General features: G+C 37.8%; 1 protein-coding gene across 9 annotated transcripts in view; it reads left to right on the plus strand.

Moving 5' to 3' along the window:
- The window catches only part of diaph2 (diaphanous-related formin 2), a 340,283-nt gene that overhangs the window by 114,328 nt on the left and 199,472 nt on the right, over positions 1-26,483 (plus strand). For 8 of the 9 annotated variants that reach the window (XM_026329686.1, XM_026329687.1, XM_026329689.1 and 5 more), the window contains 5 exons: positions 1,194-1,258; positions 2,031-2,135; positions 5,642-5,704; positions 8,087-8,446; positions 12,628-12,742. In XM_026329686.1, the coding sequence (XP_026185471.1) occupies positions 1,194-1,258; positions 2,031-2,135; positions 5,642-5,704; positions 8,087-8,446; positions 12,628-12,742 (708 nt within the window). The remainder of the gene's footprint in view (positions 1-1,193; positions 1,259-2,030; positions 2,136-5,641; positions 5,705-8,086; positions 8,447-12,627; positions 12,743-26,483) is intronic. The other variant, XM_026329688.1, reaches the window with a different exon arrangement.

A 26,483-nucleotide genomic window follows, 5' to 3' on the forward strand; every position in this document is an offset into this window, starting at 1 on the left:
TATATCTGGTTCAAATATTCAGTTCATTCAGAATAATTTTAAATGTCATTTTCTCAGTCAGTGTTATTGTCAGCTGTTTTCCAGAAATCACACAGAAAACATCTATTTGAGCTGCAACACTAATGGAATTTTTTTCAAACAGAGAAAAGAAATAAATAACACCACTTTGTCTGTCTGTTGTGTCACTAATGGTTCTGTGACTTGCCAACAAAGGGTCATTAAAAGTTTCTAAACCTATCCACAAAGAACTAATGCAGTACTAAATAAGTTTTCTCACTCACTTTACTGAGATGTCATCAATTGTTTAAAAAAAAAAAACCTTCAAGGATGTGTTTTGTTACATTCACACAGAAGATGTGGAATTTTTTCACATCTACTGGGGTTTTTGAAAATTGCCTTTCACCATTTTTGTTTTTCCCCTTTCCATTTTTATTCTTCCTTTCTTTCATTCAAATTAGAGTGTTGATTCCTATTAACAATTATTTTTCAGAGGGAAAATGTGTTGCATGATGTGTGATCTAACAGTAATTTACACTTAAATCTTCCACATACACTATCAATAAACATACAGAATTAGACCAGAAAAAGACATTTGGAAAACAGTAGTTAAAAAAAGTAGTTAAAAAGTTAAAATGACACTTCTATCACTAAGAGGAAGTTGAATTGAGAAGGAGAGCAAGAGGTTAGTATGCCTGCATGAGTGAGGAGTTGTACAGTATGGCTGGTTTCATTGTATGTAAGGTAGGTATTAAATATAGTGCCCAAGCCGTTTTGTGCAATGTCTCACTGTTTCCTCAGAACAGATTTTTAAAATAAATTTTTCATTTCCAAGTGTTGCTTTAAATCACATATATCTATTTTAAACAATATTTAATTCAAAATATGCAGTGCCATCTGTAAGTAGTAAAATATGAACCATAGTACTAAAAGACAAACTGTTTCAAGACACTAGAGCAGTTTTCTTTGAGGACCTCTCTGTAATTTGTTGCATTCATCCTTACTTCAGTTCTGGCCAGTCTCCTTGTCCCTAACTCCCATAGCATGTTATGGCCACCAGCATGATTCCTTGTGGGATGGTATTAGACAAGTGATGACATAATTTAGTTTTTGTAACATCAGACCAGAGAATGATGGTCAAACTCAAAATACATTATCTTGAAGTATTTCATGACTGTAACTGTGTTGTCTTGCAGATCAGTGTGTGGATAAAGCCAAAGTTGAAGAGAGTGAGCAGAAGGCGGCAGAGTACTCCAAGAAGGTGAGACATAAATCATTGCAACAGCGCCCCTTGGTTGGCCAGCTCCCATCAGGAAAGTTTTTTTCCTCCTCAGAGTTCCCAGACAAGCTATTGATTTTCCATGCCCTGATCAATACCTGGCTGTGATGCTACATGATCCGTATCAGCATTACAAGAATCAATGCCGATGTTCTGATGTATATTTATTTGTTCACAGTGCCCGGTCTGAGTTAAGTCATGTGCGGACTTGTCTTGATACAGTTCTGCATTTTAAGTTAGCCCTTTAAGGGCAGCTTACGTTTCCTTTTCCATGTCATTTAATTAAATTCTTGATTGATAATTGTATTTTTAGTTATTTGAGAGAAATATATTTTTAAAGCTCCCCCCCCAGCACATTATATATAGCATAACAATTATGCAAAGTATCCTTTGTATCACTGTTTGCTGATACCAAAGGGGTCCTGGGAATGTTGTTTTCTTCTCGAGCCCTGTCCCCCCTGCCCACCATGCACCCTGTTGGGCCAGTGAAATCATCGTAGTGACATGGTTTGGTTTCTGCAAAGGTTAGATCCATCAACATACATGAAAGCAGGTCTGAAACAAAGGCAAAAGACAACAGGGCTTAAGGGCCATGAGGGCTATGAATAGAAATGGTCCAGAGTGTAAGACAGTGTGTTTGGGTTTGTGTTGATGTGCCCTGTGGCCATTCTCTGGAGACACCATGCTGTTTACCAACCTGTGTGTACACGTTTGTTAAGTGCACATAGACATAATTGTGTCTCTGTTCTTGCAGTTTGATGAGGAGTTTAGCGCACGGCAGGAGGCCCAGGCTGAGTCTCAAAGGAAAGAAGAAAGAATCAAAGAGCTGGAAGGAAAGATCCAGGCCCTGGAATCCCAGGTAAATCCGTGGATAGAAATCCCACTATTTCGTCAAAATAGTTTTACCTTGTGCCAGACGATTGTATGTTTCTCAGAAAAGGATGGAAAAAGACATAATGAAAAATCTAACATCTAGAGGAAGTTGTATTTGGTTTGATAGATGTTTTGTGAAAAAAAATCTGACTTTACAGGGTGTAGAATAAAAATGTTTGTCTTGAGATCATAGCAATGAAAAGTAATGGCACCACTAGAAAAGCGCTGATTTGGTCAAAAGGATACCTTTGCACTCCGCTTACAGATGTGCTTGTGCTGTAAGTGGAAGTTATCATCGATGCAGAACATTTGATTTAATAAAGGGTCAATCTCCTCCTTAAGTTGTAGCTCTTTATATGGGCAAATTGCTCTATTGAAGATTTTCCTATGTAATTCTATCATCACAGAGATGGATTGCATTTCCTTTCTTGGCCTCCACATTGTTTCTTCCTAAGCAAAACCCTCCATTTTGAGCACTGAAAATGACTGCTATTTCCCCCTTAACCCAATTTTAAACACTTTAGTACTGCTGTGGGACAAAAGGGCAGAATGCCTCACTGCATAGGGAATTTAATATAAACCAGCATTGAAGGATGGTATAGCTACATGCATATTAGAGATTACTTTGTCTTTCAAAAATTCATCTCTGGTTGCTTATGTCGACATTCATTGTCTGATAAACTGGACCTGCATACGTGGTCTAGGTATCACTGGGGACTTTCTCAGCTGTCACTTATTTTTACTCCAGTCCTATGGCAATCAGTCTTCAGTCCTCAACAAATGCTGTTACACAGTGCAATCATTGTCCTGGCCAAAGAGTGTTTTTTTCCTTAAATCTTTGTCTGTATATCCCACTCCTGCACTTCCTATACTTGTTACTTGCATTTCTACCCAAACTTGTTCATCACTCTCCTTTTTCCCGATTACGTCAAACCAATCTTAATTAGACCACCAGAAAGGCTCTTTTCCACCTGCTCTGCCTGCTCTCCCTTTTTCTTTCTTGCTCGCTTCTTCTTCTGCCTTCTGTCAGATATGAATGGATCAGATTGTGTTACCTTTGCTTGACCTCTCTCTCCTGCTAGGGCTTTATATGCTGTGTTTCCTTTCCTAGCACACACTTTCCTCTCACTCTCTCTTGGTCTGTTGAAGACTGACTGACTGTGGTGTATTAACAGATGTGTGAAGCATAGAAGCCCTGGAGAGTCAAACCCTCTTTTCATCTGTTTGTCTGAATACTCCCTTAAAGGGCAGTTGCTGCACCAAACATTAACCTCAGCAGGGAAACATGTAATTTCCTTGTCCTATATCTCCTATGCATCTTGTCAGAACACAGATTATATAGAATGTAGTCTTAAATTGACTTAACTACTATTATGGATAATGGCCCATAAATAAACCCTTACTTCAATTTCAATTAATTGAATCTGTTTAGAAAGAAGAAATTTCACTGTAACTCACATATTAATTTCATTTTAATTAGAGCTGATTTTGGAGCTGTGAGGGTTAAATGTGTATTTTTCAGCAATCTTCTAAAATATGAAAGTTCTTTATTAATAATTCTGTTATTTTCTGGTTTTGATTTTAGGCAGGTGTTCACATAGACTGTTCAAATGCTGCCTCAAGCAACAAAGCAAGTGACATCCTCTCAAACAGTTTCGATTTTCCTACATCAGAATGACTGAGCTGAAGGAGTTTGTTTTGCAACCTAATCCACATTTGACAGTGCTGTAGAAAGCCATTAACTGTGAGAGCACAGAACCTTTAAATCGGTGTGAGGACACACATCCAGTTTGTCCATCAAAGCTGTTGTGCTATCACTGCTGCTTTGCTGAATATGAATGAAGTCAGAGCTAACCTTAACCTTTCATCTCTTAGACTAAATTCCTGTCAGATATTAAAACACATGCATGTCTGAGTCATTTCTCTCCAGCTTGTTTGTGAACCAACACATTAAATGAGAGTCTTTCTCCTGGAACTTTGGCATTATAACAAGCAGCCTGTTTGATGTGTCTGTTTGATTATCCCCCCAATTGAGTTGACTGGAGGTTCTGCCTGTAAACATCAACAAAGGACACAGAAATCACAACAAGTGGAAATCATCCACCCTTGCCCAATCCTTTGCTTTCAACCATTCATAGCAAAAAAAGTAAGCTATTCATTGCATTGGCTCAGGATGTGATGAATAATGTAGCACTGCAGTGGTACACTGGAGCACTCTGCACAACCCCATTAATAGGTTTTAACAACCTGGCGGTCTTGTCGCTGACCCAACTTGGCCCCAAGAGGAGCTCGAGGTATAGTAGGCCACTTTCTCGCTCTTTCACTGCCAGGCTGCCTTCCATCCTGGCTGATTATAGAATTTGACTCAACTGATAATGACAGCAGAACTCACAGTGTAGTCCCTGTTATGTGTGCCTTGCTGTTATACGATTTAGCCAACTCAGTTGTTAAAACACTGTTAAATTCAGTGCCATTCAAATGTCTCATATATATATATATATATATATATATATATATATATATATATATATATATATATATATATATATATATATGTGCACTTGTATATTTTCAGTTGTAAAGAGAATGATGGTCAGAAAAGCTGGACTTCTGAGAAGGCATTCTACCTGCTGGAAATCCCCGACTTGTTCTTTTTAACCAAGATATGTCAGAGCCACTAACTCTAAATTTTAATCCCTGAGGATGAAAGATAAAATTGAACTTCTTTGCTTTAAATATTGCACTTTACTACAATTTTTTAAAAATCTTGTGAAATGCAAGTTCTTTTTAAGTCACCCCTCTAAAAGACTCTTCTTTTCCAATATACATATTCAATATTTAGTTCTCTACCGTCCATAGTAAGAGGTGTGCTGTAGGAATCACTCCATAAAAACAGTGCATTTCAGTTACCATAGAATATTCTCCCGTTGTTTTTTTGGCATGGTTGCACAGAGTGAAATATCAAAGCGAAGTGAATATATTTCTAAAACAAAGAGTGCACAGTGAAATCAATACCCATCACATATCTGAAAGTGTTAAGTTGAAATGCATTTTGTGATGCCAGAAAAAAAGAACTGGGAGAAAGGTTTTGAAGGTGCACCAACTCCCGGTGATGCTGCGTCTTGTTCCTTTCATGCTGCAGTCAGTATTTTATACTGATTTTCTTTTGAAGATAGATTACATCTTGTTTTATGTGTAAAAGTACAGTACACTGCCTTTTGCACATCAAATAGCTCATTCAGACAAAATAGGAATATAGCACTGTACTACCATTGTCATTGACTGTGTGAGGGACATGCTCTTTCCTCTGCTCCCCTGTTTTCTGCCTTTTTTGTGTTTGGCATGAGTATTGTACCTGTACTAGTGTTCTTTTTCTGTCTGTCTAACCCTCCCTCATTTGTGCCTCTCTGTTGCCCTCTGTGTCTGTTGTGATGTGTGTTACTATGGTGTGTGTCTGTGGTGTGTGTGTGTGTGTGTGTTGTATCTGCACAGTTAACTATTGAAAAAGACAAGCTCAAAGAGGCTCAGAGACTCATCAGGGAATCTGATGCCAAGGTGGGTGTCGTTCTTGCATGTGTGGCCCTTGACAAAATCTCAAATTTAATCACGTGCAAATCAAAGTTATTGATTAAATAAATTAGATTGTAGTGCTTGTTTTTTGAGGAAACAAGCTGATTATGGAACTGACCTATTGTCCTCTCAGTTTTCTGCATGTGTGATCTATTTCAAAATATGCATTACACTTAAAACCTTGTTTAATGTGAACTGAAAATCATTGTCTTAAACCATTTTTGCAAAAAAATAAATCTCACTGTGAGATATAGTATGAGATACTGACACTTGATTTATATTATAGTTGATGAAATGCTTTGTTTCTTGAAATTGCTAATCTACAAAAACAGTTTAAGGAAAACATGTATTTAAGAGCTTTAGTTGGAAGAACTGTATAGGGTTTTTAGCTACATGCACTTTATGCTTCTTTAATGCAATTTTCCTAAGTAAACACTTTGTGATTGAATTTGTCTGTCAGAGATGAGACTGGGGCATAGATTTAATCAAATAGTATTCAGAGTTAATTACCTGCCACACTGACCTCCCCACTGAGTCCAGGAGACTGTAAATCCAAATTGGATGTGTTAGATTTCATATTAGACTGATTGTTGACTTTCCACAGTGCTCCAGATGGGCTCTGCAAAAGTAACATCAGCCCAAAAGCATCTAAGAAACCTTTACATCCTGGTGAGAATATATATAAAAGACAAAAGGTACTTAGAAACATATATTATGATAATTGTCATGGTACACTGTATCTTTTAAAAAACGCAGTATTTGAGTTCTTTCTGTACATCTGTATAGATTGATATGTTTATTTCATCTCATATGACTATGACTACTTTTATTTAGCTTACTGTATTATTACTATTTCACCTACTTGAGATTGCTAGTCCAGACCTAGTTCAGCCCTAGGATAATATTCCAGTGGCAGTCATATTAGATCCTAGAAACTCGGCTTATTATTGAGTAGATGAGAGAGAGGTACAGAGAAACCTACAGACTCAAAAGGCCCATCAGTATGGAAACAAATGCGCTCTAATTTAGCAGATAATTTGCTTCCATTCTTTCATATTAATCTTAAAAGAGAAAATGGGCCACGGAGGGCTCGAGATTGACAGACATGTAATCATTGGATTTGGATTTTCACTGAAGGGCTCTGGGCGGTCTGGGTAAGAAGCTCCTTGCAGAGCACCTATTTAATTTCAGTCCTAATAAACAATCCGCCAATGCCATTATGTAATGAAACACTACGTAATGTCTTTAAATATGAAGCCAATCACATTTTATGCACACATCGCGCAATCAAGTGACTGGGGAAATGTACATAGTGGGGAATTGGTTTTGGAAATGAGAAGTGCAAGTGGAAATGCTTTTTTGTAAGAGCCGACACCTAATCAGCTCTGATTGTCAAACCCTGTCTAAGCTCGGGTATCTGTAATTATTGTATTTGCATATCTTTTTTTTTTTCTAAAACACTTTTCTATTTGCATTATCACTCTTGCCGACTACCTGTGTATGTGGCACGTGTGATACTGCAAACATGTCAGAGGACTGAAAGACTCTATCTTATCAGTCTTGGGTCTAATTACTTCCAGGTGTACTGATTAACAGTCCACCATTGTGATTACTCATAATGAAGGCTTATTAGGAAAACATTCTTATCTTTTGTAAGTGAAACAATAGTCATTCAGAAATTTGCTCAGTGTCAAGGTGCTTACATATATCAGCAGGGATTAATGAACACAATACGTTGACCTTTTGGTTGATTTACATTAGCATTTTGTTTTTCAGATAAACTGATTTTGTTTAGAATGATAGCTACTGTAAGTATGACTTGTGTCAGCAGCGGGCAAGTATAAAGAAACTGCAGATGATAATGGATTTATCTGGTGATTTTATTTTTTCAGCCTGTTGGGCAAGACTGCACATTAAGTGACATCAACCAAGGGATATTGTACCATAGTGACATTGAAAGGAATATGCTATTTACATCATTGCTGCTTAAAACACTCAGTCAATTTGACAGACGAAATGATTGTGGTGTCTTTGCTTAGTAAAGTCATGAAAACAGTAAAAGGCGGTGGTCTGAACATGGAAAACAACACTTGCACAGAACCTTGTAATCTTCGCCATCAAATATTACAGTGGTCTAATTGACTTGTTGACGCACACATGTTCTGATCTCTGCTCACAGTCAAAGCTCATGTAAAATGCGACAGTTATGTAGGCAGTAGAACATTGTTTGTCACAGCACAAAAATGCCTCTTCACGCACAAAGAAACATGGCTTGTGGCTTATGCAAAATAGTGGCATTACAATAAGGTTTGGATTAAACCTACTTCATTTGATGCACATCTGAACATCTCTATCTTGCATTTGCAGATTGCAGCGGGTCCAAGTGCACCTGGAGCACCACCTCCACCACCCTTACCAGGGGGTATAACAGCTCCACCTCCTCCACCTCCTCCTCCCCCACCTCCACCTGGTGGCTGTCCTCCTCCACCTCCACCTCCCATCCCTGGCCATGCTGCCATTCCACCACCACCTCCTTTTCCAGGTGGAGGACCTCCACCTCCACCACCACCCCCTGGTTGTGGAATCCCACCTCCTCCCCCTTTCTTTGGGGGCCCAGGTCTGCCTCCGCCTCCCCCTGCATTGCCTGTCGTCAAGCTGCCTTATGGACTGGAGCCTAAGAAGGTCTATAAGCCTGAAACTGTGATGAAGAGGATCAATTGGACTAAGGTATGGTAACTTTAACTGTAACATACATTCTCATGTTCACCAATAGTATTGGAGATTTGAAACTGTTAAGGAAATAACACACCCTGTTATTTCACATGAAATCTTATTCAGTGTTTCATGCAAATGCTTACCACTGACGTTAGAGGATTTTTGAAGTAACCCTACACAATATAAAGATACAAAGTTGAAGATCCAAACCAAAAGGAGCTCTATTCAAATGCCTTTTCTTTATTTTGGCAAACAACTGTTCATTCACAGGCCAGACTTGCCACCCATTTCAAAGAATTCCACAGTAAACAATTTTCACTGCTCAATGTCCTTGGATTTGCACAATTGAATGAAGACTAGGTTGTGTAATGATCCATCACATTTGAATACCATTTCAATAGGACATTCTCTTACATGCCAGCGTTATTTTCCCATAGATAATTTATCTTTTGCCTTAGGTGACTTTAGCATTAATTTAATTATTCTTTGCCAATGCTTGTGTAACCTTGTGTTTTAGTCTTCAATTACTGACAGCAACCAAAACATTGGACTAACATCATGTTAGGAGTGTATGTTGTATTTGATGGTTTTAGAGAAATTAAAACATGTTTTAAAAAGAAATTTGGAATGTTATTTCTCAGTGTGATGAGGGCCATTGCAATTATTTTTTCTCATTTTCTGTCGTCTTTTTGTAAGAATCAACTAAACAAATTGGGTATAATTTGCTCTCTACAATGCCTTATTTATGGAACAACAGGTCACCAAATGACAACCATAAATCAGACAAAAAAAATGTGGAAACACAAGTCAACATTAACTGCATTGTTACCAGAGTATTATAGGCTGAATTTTCTTATAATGCCACGTCTGCAAATGCGTCACACTGTGTGGAAGTGGGTAAAATAATTAATTCTGTCATATAGCAGTATGGAATATCATACCCATTGTGTAAACAACTGTTTCTTAATACAAACCTTGATATTTTAAATATAATTACTCATTTTTCTGTGCAGTAGTTTTGCATATATGATTTGTGTGCTTGTCTTGTGATGCAAATGCCCACTCTCTGGGAAGTGCACAGAAACAAGTTAATGTGCAGGTGCATTAACCTTGCCTCCACAGGAATTTTAGTTTGGTGATGTAAATTAAATTCATAACCTGAGGAAAAACAATCTCTGTCGATTAAGTGGGACAAGAGTCATCTGTCTTCTATGTGCAGCAGTTGGAAGTATAGGGGTGCTGGTAGTTAGGATGATTGGTTGTAAAAAGGAATAAAAAAAAATATGTTATTGTATTGTAAAGTGATTTTTCTCACCTGCCACTCTTCCAGCCACTACCCCACACATATCTCACAAATATATGAACTATGCAAAAGAAGACTTTTGGACTGCTGTCATCAAAAAAGCATAAATGAATACTACACCATAGAGAGTTATATGAAAGCATGAGAGTAGCTGAATGTTTGTGGCATGTGTACATATATCCTCAAACATACATGCTTGATTAGATAGAAGCTTACATAGTAAAACATCATTCACAATATATAAAGACAGCTTTTAAATTGGAAGATGTAGAAATTATTCTGCATATTCAATTACCATACCTAGTTCTCCAGTCAAGGAAGCGATGTAGTGGTGACACATTCTTAGTCAGAAGCAGTAGTACAAGACACACATTTGGGACATAACCAGCACAGCCACACACTGGGAAATGTCATCTTTGCTTATGTGCTATATGCATGTTAAATCAGCTTGACTTAGGTTTTTGAACTTCCTCTATTTGTATGTCAATGAGGCCCACTGAAAGATTTTGGCCAATTAGTTTTGATTTTTAAAAATGGAAATGACAATACACTGCATTATGCAGTTTCCAAAATTCATGTAATCTTACTATTCAGTAAGAAATTTTTACCAGAAATGTACTGTACTCCATTAATAATCCTTTAATGTATTACTCTTATCTTATTTGTATGTATTCAATCCAGTGCAAGAGCATGATATGCATTTAACGGCCAAAACAAAATTTTTATTATCTTTGTGTTGTTTGATGTATTTTCTTCTGTAGTTAAAGCAACTACATGTTAAACACCCTCATTTCTGACAATGAGATAGAATGAATTTAACGTTACTGGTGTGAAGTCTACTAATGTGTTTAGTCAATATTTTTAACAGAACCACTCTATGGTCAGCAATATTGCACTCACAACTTGCAGCAGTGCTGCAATAATAAAAATGTGGTAATAGCTATATTTTCCATTTTATAATGAGGCAGTAATTTGTAATTTGCTCTGACAATGCAAATTCTTGTATGATGTAATTCAGATAAAGATAATTGCATTAGAGGCATATCTCAGAGCTGCTGGCTGTTTCTTTCACTTACAGGAAATAACAAAAGCCAGTTCAGGTATTACAGGCTTACAACAAATGAGCATGTCAGGGATGCATTGAAGTAGTGGTCTTCCTTTTTTTCTGTCTTTCGTTCTTTCTTCAAAAATATTATGGTAAAAATCAAAGAGAGTTATGGAGGACTTTTGTGACTGGGACTGCTATAGCATGAGCTGTCACTATGTATGCTGCCCATTATAATTATAATTATCATTAATCGTAGCAGTAGTAGTAAAACGGTGAAACATCTAGGGAATTATGGTTACATTTGCTGTTTCACCACTTTCTCTGAATTAGGCTATCACATGACAAACTGCTTTCTAGGATTTTGAGTGGGTTGTATGAGAGGCAAATAAGAGTAGAGAGGCACTTTGTTATCTACGCTCAACACCAACACCAGCTCATGTCATTAGCTTTCCATTAAAGCCTATTGTTGCCATTATAGAACACTGCAATGCTGTTCTGCTTATCACCATTACTATATGGGCTTAAGAATGATTGCTCAGCATCAACTGGAATTCTCTGTCTGTCCTGCATAAATGGTGCACTTACACCTCTTTTTATATGTAATTACTGTGGTTATGAGATGGCTCTCAACAGCACAGCAACAGGCCAACGGCTGCTCCACACCCTTGATAAAGAGCTACAACAGTGTAAGAGCTCCTACGAAAGCTCATAACACAATGTAAATGTTGTAATGTAGTATCACACACATTATTAGCTAGTAATACCTGCAACATTTGGGATGGGTTTGTTCATCTCTGAATCTGTATACTCCTACTCTCTCTTGTCCACTGAGGGAATGGAAGAGGTGTAGGTGTTTGGTTATTCTAACAGGCTTTCAGGCAAGTCTTGGTAGGAGTGATATGTTAATGTACTGAGGTTTTGTGCTGTCAACTGGAATTCTTTTTTTTTTTTTTTTTTAATCCCAGGAGAAGTCAAGTAAATCTTTGACTTGTCTCGTTCAGTCCATGCACACGTCATCATTAGTGCAGTTGTACAGTTCAAGAGTTTGTCTTTCCTTACATACTACCCAAGCAGCATTATGTGACAGAAAGTGGGTCTCTCTGCAGCAGTTGTCAGTAAAGAAGAACATGGTTCATTATCCATATCCATCCAGTCTGTTCCACCCTACTGAGTGGCAATGCTTTGAGTACTTCTTGTGTTATGTTTTTTATGTTTACAGTCAATATTGGTGATATTCATGCAGTATATACGTTTTGATGGCAAATGAATACAGTAATATGCACCTAAGCGTGAAGATGGATGACAGTATGTAAGAGGTTTATGTTCACTTTAAGTATATGAAATTACAGACAAATATTTAGATAACAATACTTAAGATTGTATGTAGATATTTTACAATGAAGACAATTCTGTATGCTCTTATTATTGAAGTTTCACACGTCTTTACATTAAATCGTCCAAATACAACATGCTGATCTGTTCCTTGGACATGTGGTATAGTGAAGAGTTTAGCTGGCTGTGAAAACCTAATGTAGGACACAGAGTCAACAGTGGAACGTAACAGTACAGTAGTGATTTTCATGTGATTTGTCATCACATTATAGAATGTTTTTTAACCTGCAGGCCCCTTTTACTTTTTTGGTCTTTTTTTTTTTTTTGTTTTGGTTGTTTGTCCTGTTTGACATTTACGTGTTAAGGATGCACAAACAAGGGCATGTCTGTGTCCACACACAGAAAAACACACATAAATCCCACCTCCAGTGACAAGAAGTTTTTGAGTGGCAGGTGTGTGGAATGGTGGTTTCTGATTGTGGTGATAATGGAATCCTTGTGTCATTGCAGATAGTGCCTCAGGAAATGGCAGAGAATTGCTTCTGGATCAAAGTCAAAGAAGAGAAGTTTGAGAATCCTGACCTATTTGCTCAGCTCTCCCTCTGCTTCTCCTCGCAGAGCAAAGGTAAGGCGGCGTCATCTCTCCTCAACCCTTACTTAATTAATCTACACACATGCTTCGTTTGCCTCTCGGGCAGTAGATGCCAAGCGACTTTCATCTTGTGACACTTTAAGAAACCATTTTTCTCACTGAAATGTTAATTATCTTAAAACCAGGTATTTTTTCATTGCATTTGCACGCTGTCTGCATATGCTCTCAATTCAAATCACTGTGCTAATTAGTGATACTGGTGCTCTTGTTCCAGTGTGTTTATGCATTTGCGACTTTGAGAAAGCTAGAAATGCAATATGGCTGCACATTCTATTCATCCTTTGTACCCACTGAGTAGTTTGAGATCAGTGTTTTTGTGTGCACACGTGGGTGTACAGTGCACAAACCTGAGCTTGTACTGACTGTATATGTGAGAACTGAAAGCAGTTATGCTTGGTTTACTTCTTGCCTTTTCCAGTCCAGTAGACCAATACTCCATCAGGGGAAGATGGGAAGGTTTCGTGAAGGAAGCTCTGGGAGTTTCCTTGTCCCGGCCAGTTTGTTTCCCAGATACACAACCAGGCTACCTAACTTGCTGATGAATAACACAAGCAGTGCAGAGCAAGTTTTTTTTCTTTTTTTTTTTTAAGAAGGAGGGTTTCTGAATGCACTAGATGTATTCCTCCCATGACAGTTTGAGTGTTTTCCACTTCTTTGACTGTGTGTGTGTGTGTGTGTGTGTGTGTGTGTGTGTGTGTAGTACACCGCTCTAATTCCAGCAGCTATGGGAGGGGAGAAGTCAGAGCTCTGTCAACTGCAAAACAGTCAAATCTGAGCACTGTCAGGGTGTGCGGACATAACTATCTTCCAACTTTTCCCATTTACCCACCATGTGTTTGGACACCAGTCAGCCCGCCAGCAGCTTCGTGCTCTCTCGTTCCTACAGCACCCTGGTTGACAAACTGGGCTCATCTCTTTTTCTCAGTGAAATAAATAGCAATTTTCCTTTGGTTGCCGCAAGGTGATTTTCTGGCATAATACAGATGGGAGGAGAATGTGGGTATGAAAGAACAGTTGTTGCAAGGCTTAATGAAGTAGCAGGGAAAGGCCTGGCAGTCATGCCATTCTGTTCACTCGTTTCACCAGAGTATAACTGCCAGACACTACATTTTCTTAACTTGTAGTCTGTGACATTTCTGAAGTGCCAAGAGTCACATCTTTTTTGACACCTTCCCAATAACTATTTTTTTATTTTGTTTATTTTCTTATTTTCATAAATTGTAAATAAGGATGCAATATTTACCGTTTAGTTATAGTAAATCAGAAATGCTTTTAGGAAGTATATTGTAAAAATGATTCCTAAAATTAAATATGACTTAATGTTTTGAGTTTCAAAGACACTTGGCTTTAATTCAGCTTTAAATGTCTTTTTAAATTCAATTTCTCCACTACTAGAGTTTTAAAAAAAAAAAAAAGTCCATGGTCCATGTACCCGCTAGCAGGGCAGGAATTCGTGATCCAGCATTTCCCCTGGGAGTTACCTTTGCTGGATCCCTATCAATTACCCCTGCAGCGACTTCACTGAATCAGCGCTTTCCCCTCTATTGTTGAAAGAGAACATGATTTGCTCATGAATGAAAAATGCTGTTTAATGTTTGATATCTACCCCCCTATGTTGGTAGAGTTGAAAGCCAATGAGAAGTGCTTTGATGTTTAGGAAAAAAAAAAACATGCTAGATGGGATCTTCCTAAAATGAAATAGTTTTGTTTTTCTTTTTCCTCTGTTTCATGTTTCATGCAATACAGTCTTTCAAACACATGCCATCTGAGGATATTTAAAGTAAGCGTGCTGGAACATTTTGTCAAAATATCCCACTTTATTTTCACTTTGAATCTGACCTGTTTGGGTAGAGTCTTTCTTCATATCAAATCCAGATGTTTAACTGGTATTAGTGCAGTTTAAAGCAGCCTTGGGGGTTCCGGGGGAGGAACTGAGGCTTGCAAGATCGATTTCTGAGGTCTCATTGTAACCTTCCTTTGCAACCACAGATGATAAATCCGTTGTGTTTATTTGACAAATAAGTAACTGGTAAAAACCGACTTTTAAAACACACACACACACATACGGTATACACACCTTTTTCTTTTGTTTCTTTGTTGTTCCTCTATCTTTGCCACATCTCATACGTGGATATTTATAAGTAAAGCACACTTCAGGGGACTAGTGTATCGTGAAAGATGAGGCAAGCAGGTGAAAATGCCTTCCCTGCAGAGCTGCCCTCAGAAAATAGTGCAAAAAGACTTCTGTTAGCTCCACGTTTCTTGGGATTCTTGCTTGTTACTTGCATTGTTGAACAACAACACTTTGGGAGTAAAGAGGAAAAAAAAGAATCACTTTAACGGCCCTCAATTTTTGGATGCTTATTGCGCTCAGAGGCCTCTAAAACAACTGAGAATGCAAGACTGTCATCTCCCCTGCTGCTTTTATGAGTCTCACTGCTTAATGAGTTTTACCAAGAAAAGGAAATGATAATCAAGAGGGATTTCAGACTCCACTTCAATCTTCTAAAAGTGTTTTTTTTTTATCATTTTTTTTTCTTAGTCATTTATTATGAGATGGTTCTTTGGCCTGAATGAAAACTCAGCATGTGTCAGTTCCAAGGCACTTTGAAGGCCATAGATGTGTCAGAGATTAAGTTGTACTGACATCAACTCATTTCAAAATTAAATAACATGGTAACTACGTGTTTAAAGAAAAGGTATGAGAACATGTCCATTCTAACTTCTTTATCTAGCACCAATGTCTACTACATTACATTCAGGTGATCAAAATAAAACCAGAAAGTTGCTCTGCAAAATATAAATGTTATATAGTATCTGTAAGTAAACCTGATAAAATATATAATGCATGCACGTGAGATTTAATTATAAATTTAATTATATATTATGTGATGTAAATTAAAATAATATATATAAATGTATTGCAGATAAATAACATATTGATAAATAATATATTTATATTGAAATATAAATAACAGATTCTGTACATTTTTGTATATTGTACCTGTTCCTAGAATCAATTCATTGGACAGTCATTAACTTTACAGGGTTACAGTGCAAAACAAAACGTTAACCTCAATTTTCCTTTACTTAATGTATTAAACCAACATAAATTAAAATGTGTTACACTTACAGCTACACCCCAGACCCTGATGTCAAGGCAGGTGTTTCACCTTGAGAAAATGTTACCACCACCCATATAGCTGAGCAGCCTGTTATTACAGACACATCTTTATTTTGATCTTGTTCACCATCTCAGTTTGTCACATCTTGAACTTCGATGTGAGACATTATATCAGCCCTGTAGAACAGCCGAGCCATGTCATAGATTTATTTTATTTCCCATTTTTAAACTGTTTTCCCCAATTTGCTTTCTTTCTCTTGTTTTTCTCCTTTTCTGCCTTTGCTTTGCTGTATTCACTTTCCCCTCTTTCCTTCCCCTCTTTTCCATTGACTTCGCTCTTTTTTTTTTCTTTTACCCTCATCTCCCCTCAGTTTGCTTTATCAATCAGTGGGTTGTGCCTTTGTATGGCTCTTGGGATCAAATCAGATTCACTTTGGGAGTGAATGTGTGCAGCCATGGCCCGCTGCATTTCAAAGGCAATTCATTCAGCTGGAACTATGCAGTTCAATTTGAAACAAGATTGATGTTGGCAAACTTTACACCCCCTTTCTTCCAAAATGTTTCCTCCATTGCCCACATCAATTGCTGACGGACAAAGGGCATATGCCACTTTGTAATGGTGATGTCTGAGCCTCTCAGCAGAAACAAAACAGAGAAACAAGGGAGGTTACTCAACAGCAGAAGAAATCCTATATATATATATATATATATATATATATATATATATATATATACAAATATATATATATATACATATGTATATATATATATATTTGTATACTATAGTGTGTACTTCAACAATGTTCTGTAAATGTTAAACTACTGCTAATTATTAATTACACTTAAGTGTGTACATGTATTTGTTGCTGGTGTTTGCTGTGTAAGTTAATCCATTGTTTGAAAGTCAGTGGTGTGGATTTCTGCAGAGATGCATGTACATCCTGAAGGAGAAATCAGGAGCTGTAGTCCATCCCTCTGAGCTGGGTTATTGGGACATCCTTTCCCAGCATGCCTCTGTGTTAATGATGCCTGGGCTGCTAATGAACATAGTTAGCCTGTGCATGTGGTGAATAAGGCTGGAAGGGACTAGGAAAAGTATTATCAAACCAATAAAATGCCTTTTGAGAAAAATCTAAAAACTGGTTGAAGACACAATTGTGCTCATGAATTTCCATACCTGTAGGACAATTTGAGAAAAAAATGGCCATTTTTAAAAGATATTAACAATCACACAGAAAACCTTTCTTTATAAAGAAAGAGGTCAGTATGGTTGGTATTGCAGTTGTTATCATTTTAAAAAGGCTAACATGTTCTGCGTGTTCAATCATATTTTACAAAAAAAATGGCCAATATTTCTCAAATTATACCAGGGGTAACTGTACTTGCCATGCTGAAATGGCTACTGTCAGCTACTCATAAAATGTCATCATATGAGATCTGATAAATCCTGCAGGAGTTCTCACTCTGACAGCCATTTTCCTTTACATCAGTCCCTACAGCTCTATTCTAAGCAGTCATTCTCATCACTGAGCCAATGTGGCCTGCACACCAGCAGATTCTCAATCCCTGCTACAAAGCCCTAGCAGCAGGGTGGTAATGACCCTGCCACAACGACAGTAATGATGGAATCAGTGGGGGGTTTAGCTGGCTCTCTGACTCTCCCTAATAAGTCCCCTAATAACTCTGTTTAACATCAGGGCTGACCCGGTCACCGGATCAAACGCACTCTCGCATGGTCGGCCACCTCACATGACACTCAGCAACCTCTCAGTCAGAAAAGAAAGCTGTTGCTGATCAGCACGTTATGTGCTATGGGTCTTACCGTGGATGTTCAGTAGAAATCTATGTTGTATCTAAGTTTTGGCTCACAGAACACAGTACTCGTTGTAGCAACAATAACTGCCGCTCAAAATATTTTAATCCTGTTAAGCTGTATTCATTCACTAACAATATGCTTTGTTGATAGAAACCTTTGAAATGCATGTTGCTCTCGAAGAAAGCTATCCCAAGACTACTTTTGGAGCTCTGCCGTCTCACAATGTAATAAAGGCTTTTGTCTAATGAGTTTAGGCTCAACTCAAGCTCACTGCAAATCACTGTGGAATAGTCTGCCTTGTATTAATAGCATGTGAGCACAATAAGCTTTTGATATGTTCTATGTCAGAGTGGTGCAAAGTCATTTTTGATGGTTTGGCATTTCCCTGGAGAATGTGGCTGTTTATTACTGATTCTGTTACTTGAGAGGAGGGAGCATCTGCCAAGGCAGCTTCCTCTGTATCTTTACCCTAAGCTTTTCTACTCCTGACATTGCTTCCTTTCTCTTCTCTTATCTTGACTTTCTCTGCTTCCTTCTGAATCCATCTCTTAGGACATGGCAGTGACCGTCTGAAGTCAGGGCCAAACGAACACACCAGCTGTTGGTCTCTCTAACTCATTGTTTAATAGCTGCAGTTGAGCCTGAGTGATAGATTTGCAGGCTGATTTTATGTGACAATTTAAGATAATTGCAGATTAATTTGTATCAACGGCTGGTACAAGTAAAAAAAAAAAAAAATAAGTAATGGAAAGCCAAAGATAGGAGTTTGTGTTTTCATTACCATTAGCACTGTTGCATGGTTTGTCCATAGTTTCCACTAGAGAGCAACACAACTCCATCAGTTCTGTGAGTACACCTAGTCATTACAGCTCAACTGCTACATTAATGTTAATAAACCACCCCCATTGAATTCTTCTTTTGTTTCACGTAAATAAACTTCACAGTCACCATGTCAGCATTGATTGGTTTTGCTGCAGTTGTGTGATACCTGATTTATCAGCCAATTTGACTGTCTTAGGGATTATGGAATTATGAGCATACACCAGTCCTATACATATAGGTCAGTAGGAGTCTACTACACCTACTTGGAGGCAATGATGATAGATAGATAGATAGATAGATAGATAGATAGATAGATACTTTATTCATAGTAATATAAAATGATGCCTAAATTGCCTAGATCTGACCAACGTTTTAATGCGTAAATATAACCGAGGTCTTGTGCTTAAACTTAAGCACGTAACTTACGTAATGTAGGTAATGACGACAATGAAGATCAATAGAATGAAAAACAACCTACTGAACCTTCCAGTAGGTTCCAGTAGGTGAGTAGGGCCCTACTGAGCCGTAACTACTGTCTCAAGGGAAGACCAAACGGGCTATTGAATAACATGACAACATTCCGACTGGGTGAATTTATTCTGTTGACAAACTTGTTTTAAGTTATTGCTGACGGCCTCTATAATCATAGGCTTGCAGTTTACTCCAGTTTACCTGTTGCCTAATTAGTTAGTCATAAAGCTATGACTTATTAGTACATCTATGACCAGCTCATGTCTTGTACTAATAAGTCATAGCTATACGATTATACTAATTTTGCCTCAATAATGTAAGACCATTGTTTTGCTTTTTTGATAAGTAGATGTAATCTTATACTTGAGGAGCATACAACAATCATATCATCAGAAACTGTTTTTGTGTGTAGAGAGTACCACTGTAGGTTGGTCTTCTACAGACGGGCTAACAAGGGTTTTTAAGTCGGATACAGTGAGTCAGTCCTTGAAGTGGTATGTTTAACCTGCATGAGTTTCTGAAGGCTGGTGTTACGTGTTTTGCTGCCACGGAGGAAATGAATTCTCGATGAGTGGACATGAGTTTGTAGTTGCTCTTGACATCTTTACTGCAGAACTGAACCAGTGATAAAAGAGCCAAGAATTACGCTGTCACAGAAATGCACCTGACTTACAGCTGAGACACATTCCTTTTCACACTTAACGCTAACCCCTTTAGCTCATATCCAAGATGGCGCTGCATGAGCAGCAACAATTTACAGCAGCTCTTAAGTCTGTCCGTCACATTTTTTTGTCCTGGTCTGCTTGTTAAAGAGGCCATGTTCATAAATTCTGACATAATTAGCTTTTTTGACAATAAAATTGCTTTATTTTTCAACTGATTGTTTAGATTGTTTTTTTAAGCTTAAATATTGAATTGGCATTGGCGTAAAAAACCCTGCATCGATCAGTCTCAGCTGCAGTCTCCCACAAACAAGATCACAATTGGCATTTTACCACATGCTTTTTTTGTAAACTGTCATCAGTGTCTGAGAGTGGAAAGATGCCTCCCTTTGGTAAATTGTTTTGATGACCCAAGATCTTTCCTCACACCAGTAAATTGTTCATTCTGGAATAAATGTCCATTATTACTTGAAGCAAGCCAAAGAGGACATTATCCCATTTTGGAAAAGAAAGGCCTCAAATTGTGCCATTTTCCTCATTTTAGAAGGGAGGCCATTAATTGCTGGCACAGGCAGGAGACAATTTGTCTCAATAAAACACAAAACACCCTGATGTTACTTTCTCTTTGTTTAGGGCAGCCAGCCCACAGTGAATATCTCAGGGTCAGCCCTTTTCCTTGCTGGTCCCTGCACATTTTTAATATATCACATATGAATGGAAATTAGGCCCTTAAATATTAATGACAAGTAATTGGTTTATTGTAGGAGACTATTATGTGTGTGTGTATCTGTGTCTGTGAGAGAGAGTGTGAGCTAGAGAGAGAGATTTCCTCTCATTCCTTCTTTATATTGCCTTGCTGTGATGTCCCACTGATTTTAATCTTCTCTTCTCAGATGAGAGCCATTCTGGCTATCGCAGTGCACTTTAACTTTAGCTTTCTGAATATTAGCTTTCTTTGATACCTGCCGCTTACAGCCTCCCAACTCTACATCCTGCTAACTTTTATGTGCCTTCAGGTACATTGTAATGTTCATCAAAATCTGTCTCTTCAAAAATAAATATTCCCTGTGCATCTAAATATTTTATTTCTTTTTCTTCTGCTGTACTCCCTTGGAGAATCTCTGCTAACACATGCTTGCGATATGTTAATCTTTCTGTGTTAGCTTTTCAATGTAGGGTTGTACTCATAACGTCACATACCACTGGCACAATTCAAGAAACAATGGACTTTTTTTTTTGGAAACTATAACTGAACATGCAGAGCACATCTGTGTTTTTAAAATTATGCAGTCATCTGCAATTACTAAAAATACTATCTCACAACTTTGCTTGAAAATGTTTTCTGTCATGTCGTTGAAAGAAAGGCCAGTATGTCTCAAATTGTGCCAGGGGTATGGAAATATATGAACACAACTGTGGCTGTCTACTGTCCCTCAAAAGTATATTTTTCTCCCATTATATTTATAATTCTTTAACATAGCTAATATCAGCAATTAATATAACTACATAATATCATCAAATATTTAAGCAAGTCCCTTTTTTACTTTTGTAATATTCCAAAAGCATTTTCTTCTTTTTCATAGTAAAGTACTTTTGTTCTGTCTAAAATGTTTGCGTCAACTACAAGCAGGCAGTCCACATACTCTTTCATTTATTTAAAACATTTTAAATTGGAAAATGTATTTTAGCTTCGTATCTATGTTTATGCTTTCACACTGAGACTAAGTCTCTTGACGATGTTCCCTCACCATTGTCATTACATGATATTTACCAGTATGACTGTATTTGGTATATCATACATGATAACAGCTTCCCCCACCCCCATCAGCACTGCAGATATATTTGTCTGTTAGTGTAATATTGGATTTGATAAACAAAAAAAATATGTTTAGTTTGTACGTGTTTTGTTGAGGTTGATGTATATACCCAGTGAGTTCCTGCCTAATTGAGTGACATTGATAGGGTGCGTTTTAATAATAGGGCTTGTCTTCAAAAAGAGGACAATGTCAGCACTGGAGCTCTTCACATGGAAAAGCCTCAGTGGATCATGATTAACTCACCCCCATGGCAGACAGCAGAATAGGGAGTGCATACTGTATCTAATCCTGCTCAGATGTATGAGTACAAGAACAAAAGCACTTTTATGGGAAAACTCGATATGCATTGGTTCACTATTCACTTTGTGTATATACTGATGCACTGGATTGGCATTTTTGAATGATGCATGGAAAGACAGAGAAAGTAGGCAGTTGTGAATGCAGTGTTGCTGTTATTAGTTTAGATTCATTTTCAAACAACAAGAAAATTGTTAAAATATACAGGTTTGTCAAGTTTCTAAAAGTGTTGTTTTCATTGATTTCTCTGGTTTGCTCTTTACATAAATCAACTGAGAATGATTCAGGGACTCATGGGATTCTATTAGCAACTTATACCATTTTGTTTTCACTGTTCGTGCCAGGTATTAATTTAAGGGGCTGATAGCTTTTGTTCTACTTAAGCAATGGTTGGTATTTTTCTCTGTCTCCCTGATAGGCCTGTAGACACAGTTTGTTTTTCAAGCTGTTACAACTCAACCACCTGCTGTATTTCATAATCTCCTCTTAAATGAGATTGAACACAAACTCTGTTGGCCACATAGTTAACACAATTTATCCGTTGTAATTGTAAATATTTTACTTGTATTTCAATTTTACACTTGTTGTCTAACTCCTGCAGTACCTATCCAAAAATGCATTCATGTTGACTCACCACTTCCATGCAGATCAAAGAAGTGCACGCATTTCTTCATTGCACACTGCCTGACAGTGCACAGTGGCTTGCTCTGTATGTTCCATGGCATTAAGTTTAATTTATCTTTGAGCCTCTTTGGTGGAATTGGTTTGTGACTACAAGTGGGCCAGGGGGTGATGCTCCCACAACCAATCTGGCTGGAAAGGAACAGAGAGAAGACAGAGGAGCACTGGGGGGAAGAGAGCAACTGTAATGTTATATGCAGGTTGGGTAAACAATCAGAGCCCTGCGTGTTCAAGATGGTGCTTCCTTGAATGTAAACAATCATGACCTCTCACGCCACGGTGAAGAAAATTACTGCACAGACAGAAAAGGTGGAGATGAGAGAAGGAAAGTGCGTGGTAGATAGAGCAGTCTGATTACAGATTGAGATCCACAGTTACCTGAAAAAGAAGAACAAAAAAGAACAAATAAAATCTAAACAACAAAAATACAGAGTGATACTTAAGGATTGCTAAAGCTGAGACCTTAGAATTTAAAACTTTATGACTTTTGGAAGTGTCAAAGTATAGTTTTGCAGAATTGAATTTCAACTGTGTCGGCCGCTACAGTTGTAGTTAGAATTTGTTGGAGGGTTTTCACAGTATGCATCAATATAAAACATGTTAGTCAAATGCTAACCAAACATACCATTATACTTTAAGCTGTGATGGCTCACTTAGCTGTATAGTGGAGGCAATATTCTTGTATGATTTTTGTATGATAATATTCCATTACTGAAGTAACAGTTTTAAGTACTATCTGGCATTTCAGATACCTTTGTTTATCAGTAATGTAATATTTCCATCTGCAAGGAAACAAAAGTGAGACAATACCTTTTCTGATTTTGTTGAAGTCCCGCAGTCATTTGAACTTACATCAATAACTGCAGTTTAGAGATTGTGGGGAATATATAGTTATGGGATAGTTAGCATAATAATGTACACAATAATGTTTAGTAAAGTGCTGCACTTACAATAGAGAAACAAAAAATGCATACACGGAAGAGTATACTACTTTTACAGTATGAAAGAAAGAAGAGTTTCTCTGGCCCTCCAAAAACTTACTGCACCATTGCACTTTTCTCAGTTCAGGGCACACATATCCAAACGGTTCACCTTTGCATTTTACCTTTTATTTTTTTATTTACTTTTCCTTTGTTGTGCTTACTTCCCCATCCTTCCACACAATCATTTTCTCTGCTGTCCACCATCTTTCCCATCTTGTCAACCTTCTTGAACTTAGTTTTTCTTTACCCTTTTTTTTCTTTTATCATTGTACTACAGTATCCACAGCCTACATATTTTACATCTCTGAATGTTTGTCTCTTTTCTATCTCAGTATCAGTTTTTGAATCTGCTGTTTTTTTGAAAAGTCAAAACAATATAAACTTTCTTTTACCGTACTTTTAGTTCCACTGTCATGAATTCTGTCTCTCTTAAGCAACATAGGATATAGAAAATAACTTTTCAGAGCTTTTTATAAATCTGCTTATCTAGCAACCATGTATGCTGAGTTTTTTTTAACAGCATTATTCTTCATATGTGGTACTTAGTTTTGTATGTTTTATGGAAACCTCCTCTGAAAAAGCAATGAATAGTAAAATGATCATTTAAAAGTTGTTAAATCTGGGCATCAAGGCATATAAGGGTCTTGTTCTGAGCAGATGAAATTGTAATTAAATCACATGGCTCTATTTTTGCATTGATGCTGTCCTGAAGCCTTGAAGGGCCAAACTTTCTCTGATTTGTGAGTTGTTTCTTTCTTTGTTTTCTTATATGACAATGTTTTATTAAAATAGTCTTGAAACACTGCAGACAAATCTAAAGCTTTGAGTGCAATAAATCTGGAGAAGACAGAATGCATGCGTTCAAAGTGTGAGCCATTGTTTCACTGTATAGTATATGGATTTTTTGCCTTTGGTAGAGTCTTTGCCCATACAAACAAACAAACAAACAAAAAAATCCTAAACTCTGAGCAAGCCTGGTCCTGCTGTGATGCTACACTGCGACTAAGACATGTTAAGCTTCAGGTCTTTCGGTGGTGTTGCACTGTTATTGCACTTTTCTTCCACCCACACAAGCAAGCAAATGTAAACTATGTCAGTAACAACCCAGGATATAGACAAGGTCGTGGGAATTTTACATTTGCTCTTACTGTCTATATACATGTAGGCACATTGAAACCGGCTGTAACAGTGGACCAAGTCAAGCACATTTCCCTGAAACCTACACTTAGCTGATACTAAAATCCACAGCGTACAGGCCGACCACTGAACAATGTATTCCAGCAGGTGTTTCCTCATCTTCACATTTTTTCAAGACCTTTGACCACAGTTGCTCATTGCTAAATGAGGACAGGCTGATGTCAAGTCCATGTATAAATGTTTCGCTTCATGAAAAGTACAGATCCAGTTGCGGTTCGAGACTGTTAAGTAGAGGAGCGGTTTTAAAGACTAGACAAATAACTTTGATTGTGAAGATTTGCATTAAGGTCTTCCTGCTCTCCTGGCCTTTCTTTTCACCTTTCCAACTCTCCTCCAATCCATCTCTGGCTGAGGTAAAGCAGCTTATTAACCTTTCTGAGGCCAGAGGCATCCCCACGATGGAAAGACACTGCAGACATACTGTGTAAGACAAATTAACCTTAGAGGATTGATACGCCTTGATTTTAATTTTAAGCACATTAAGCAGTGAAACTCAATGGATATTTTATGTCTGATGCGAATGTGAAGAGCGTATTATAATTTTCATTAAAGTTCAGCCATACTGAAATGGAGGTTTCAGCCAGAAGAATAGCAATGAGAGTTTTTTCCTACCTTGTGAATATGTCAGTCAATTTCAGTATGGACAACATATTGCAACCATGATTTGGATTCTCATTTTTTGTTAGTTTTATGTAAAAAAAAAAAAAAAAAAAAGGTACTGTTCAAGGTATCAGTGTTTCTTGCTGTTTCAGACTGTAGATTGCTGATTCTGTGCATCTCCTGGGGGCATTTTTTTCCCCAAAGAAAATGGTACACCCCTCAGCTGTATCTATCATTAACTATCTATAATTGTTTGTGTGAAACCCCCCTGCCATGCAATTACAGGTCCTGCAGTGAAGCAATAGCTAAAAAAACACAGGCGCTTACAGGTCACATTGGAGTTCATTACTCTGCCCTTGACATGGGTGGTCGACCCACCTGGAGGGTTTCTCTTGAGCAAAAAACAAGTGACCTCACAATAGTCTTCTTTTGCACTCCACAAAGTAGTGTTGTGATTTTAGTGAATTTGCAAGAGAAACAAATTGTAGCATTTGTTCAGATTTTAATGGATGCAGACTTTAATGCATAATGATAGCAGGCAGACAAGAGGCCAGTAAAAATAGTCTGGGGTTAATTATTTGTGTGTCATGGTTGCAGTCTGCCTTACGTCACGTGCACAGTATTGCAAGCAAGGGCCTGTGCCAGGATGTGATGAGCCAACGGTGTAGTGGATGACTAAGCAGGGCGTGCTGGCCACTTGGGCCCATGAATCCCTCTGTACATCTGACGGTTTGTTCATTAAAGGTGTGGGAGACGGTTTGACCTTAGGCAAGTCTCAAATGACCCCACTCTTTCTAAAGGCTTCATTAGTGTTGCTCCTCCCATATTGGACTGCCTCACTTAATCTACGGTGCTTCTCGCTCCACCTAAGTTGTGTACAAAGTGTGTTTGTGTTTCAGTGTGTGCTGGTGCATGCACGTATCCGTATGTGTGTTAATGAGGGCTCCTGGTGGTGTGTAATTAACACAACAGCAAATGTCCCCAAAGGGTAAGATTAACGTTGAACACATTAGACACAATGGGGCCCGGGAGAGAATCTTTTTTTTTTTTTTTTTTTTGGCAATTAAATGTTTTGTGTGTGTGTCTGTGTAAGTCAGACCATAACTCATGTTGGCATGACTGTATTGCTGCCACTTTTGTCTGTCAGACACACACATGCACACACACACACACACGAACACAAAGCCAGGAGTCCCACTGGATTTGTGGGCGCTCCTCACATACAGGCTGTCAGGATTCTGTCT

This window comes from Mastacembelus armatus, chromosome 10 (genome assembly GCF_900324485.2).
Source record: "Mastacembelus armatus chromosome 10, fMasArm1.2, whole genome shotgun sequence".
Taxonomy (NCBI): Eukaryota; Metazoa; Chordata; class Actinopteri; order Synbranchiformes; family Mastacembelidae; genus Mastacembelus; species Mastacembelus armatus.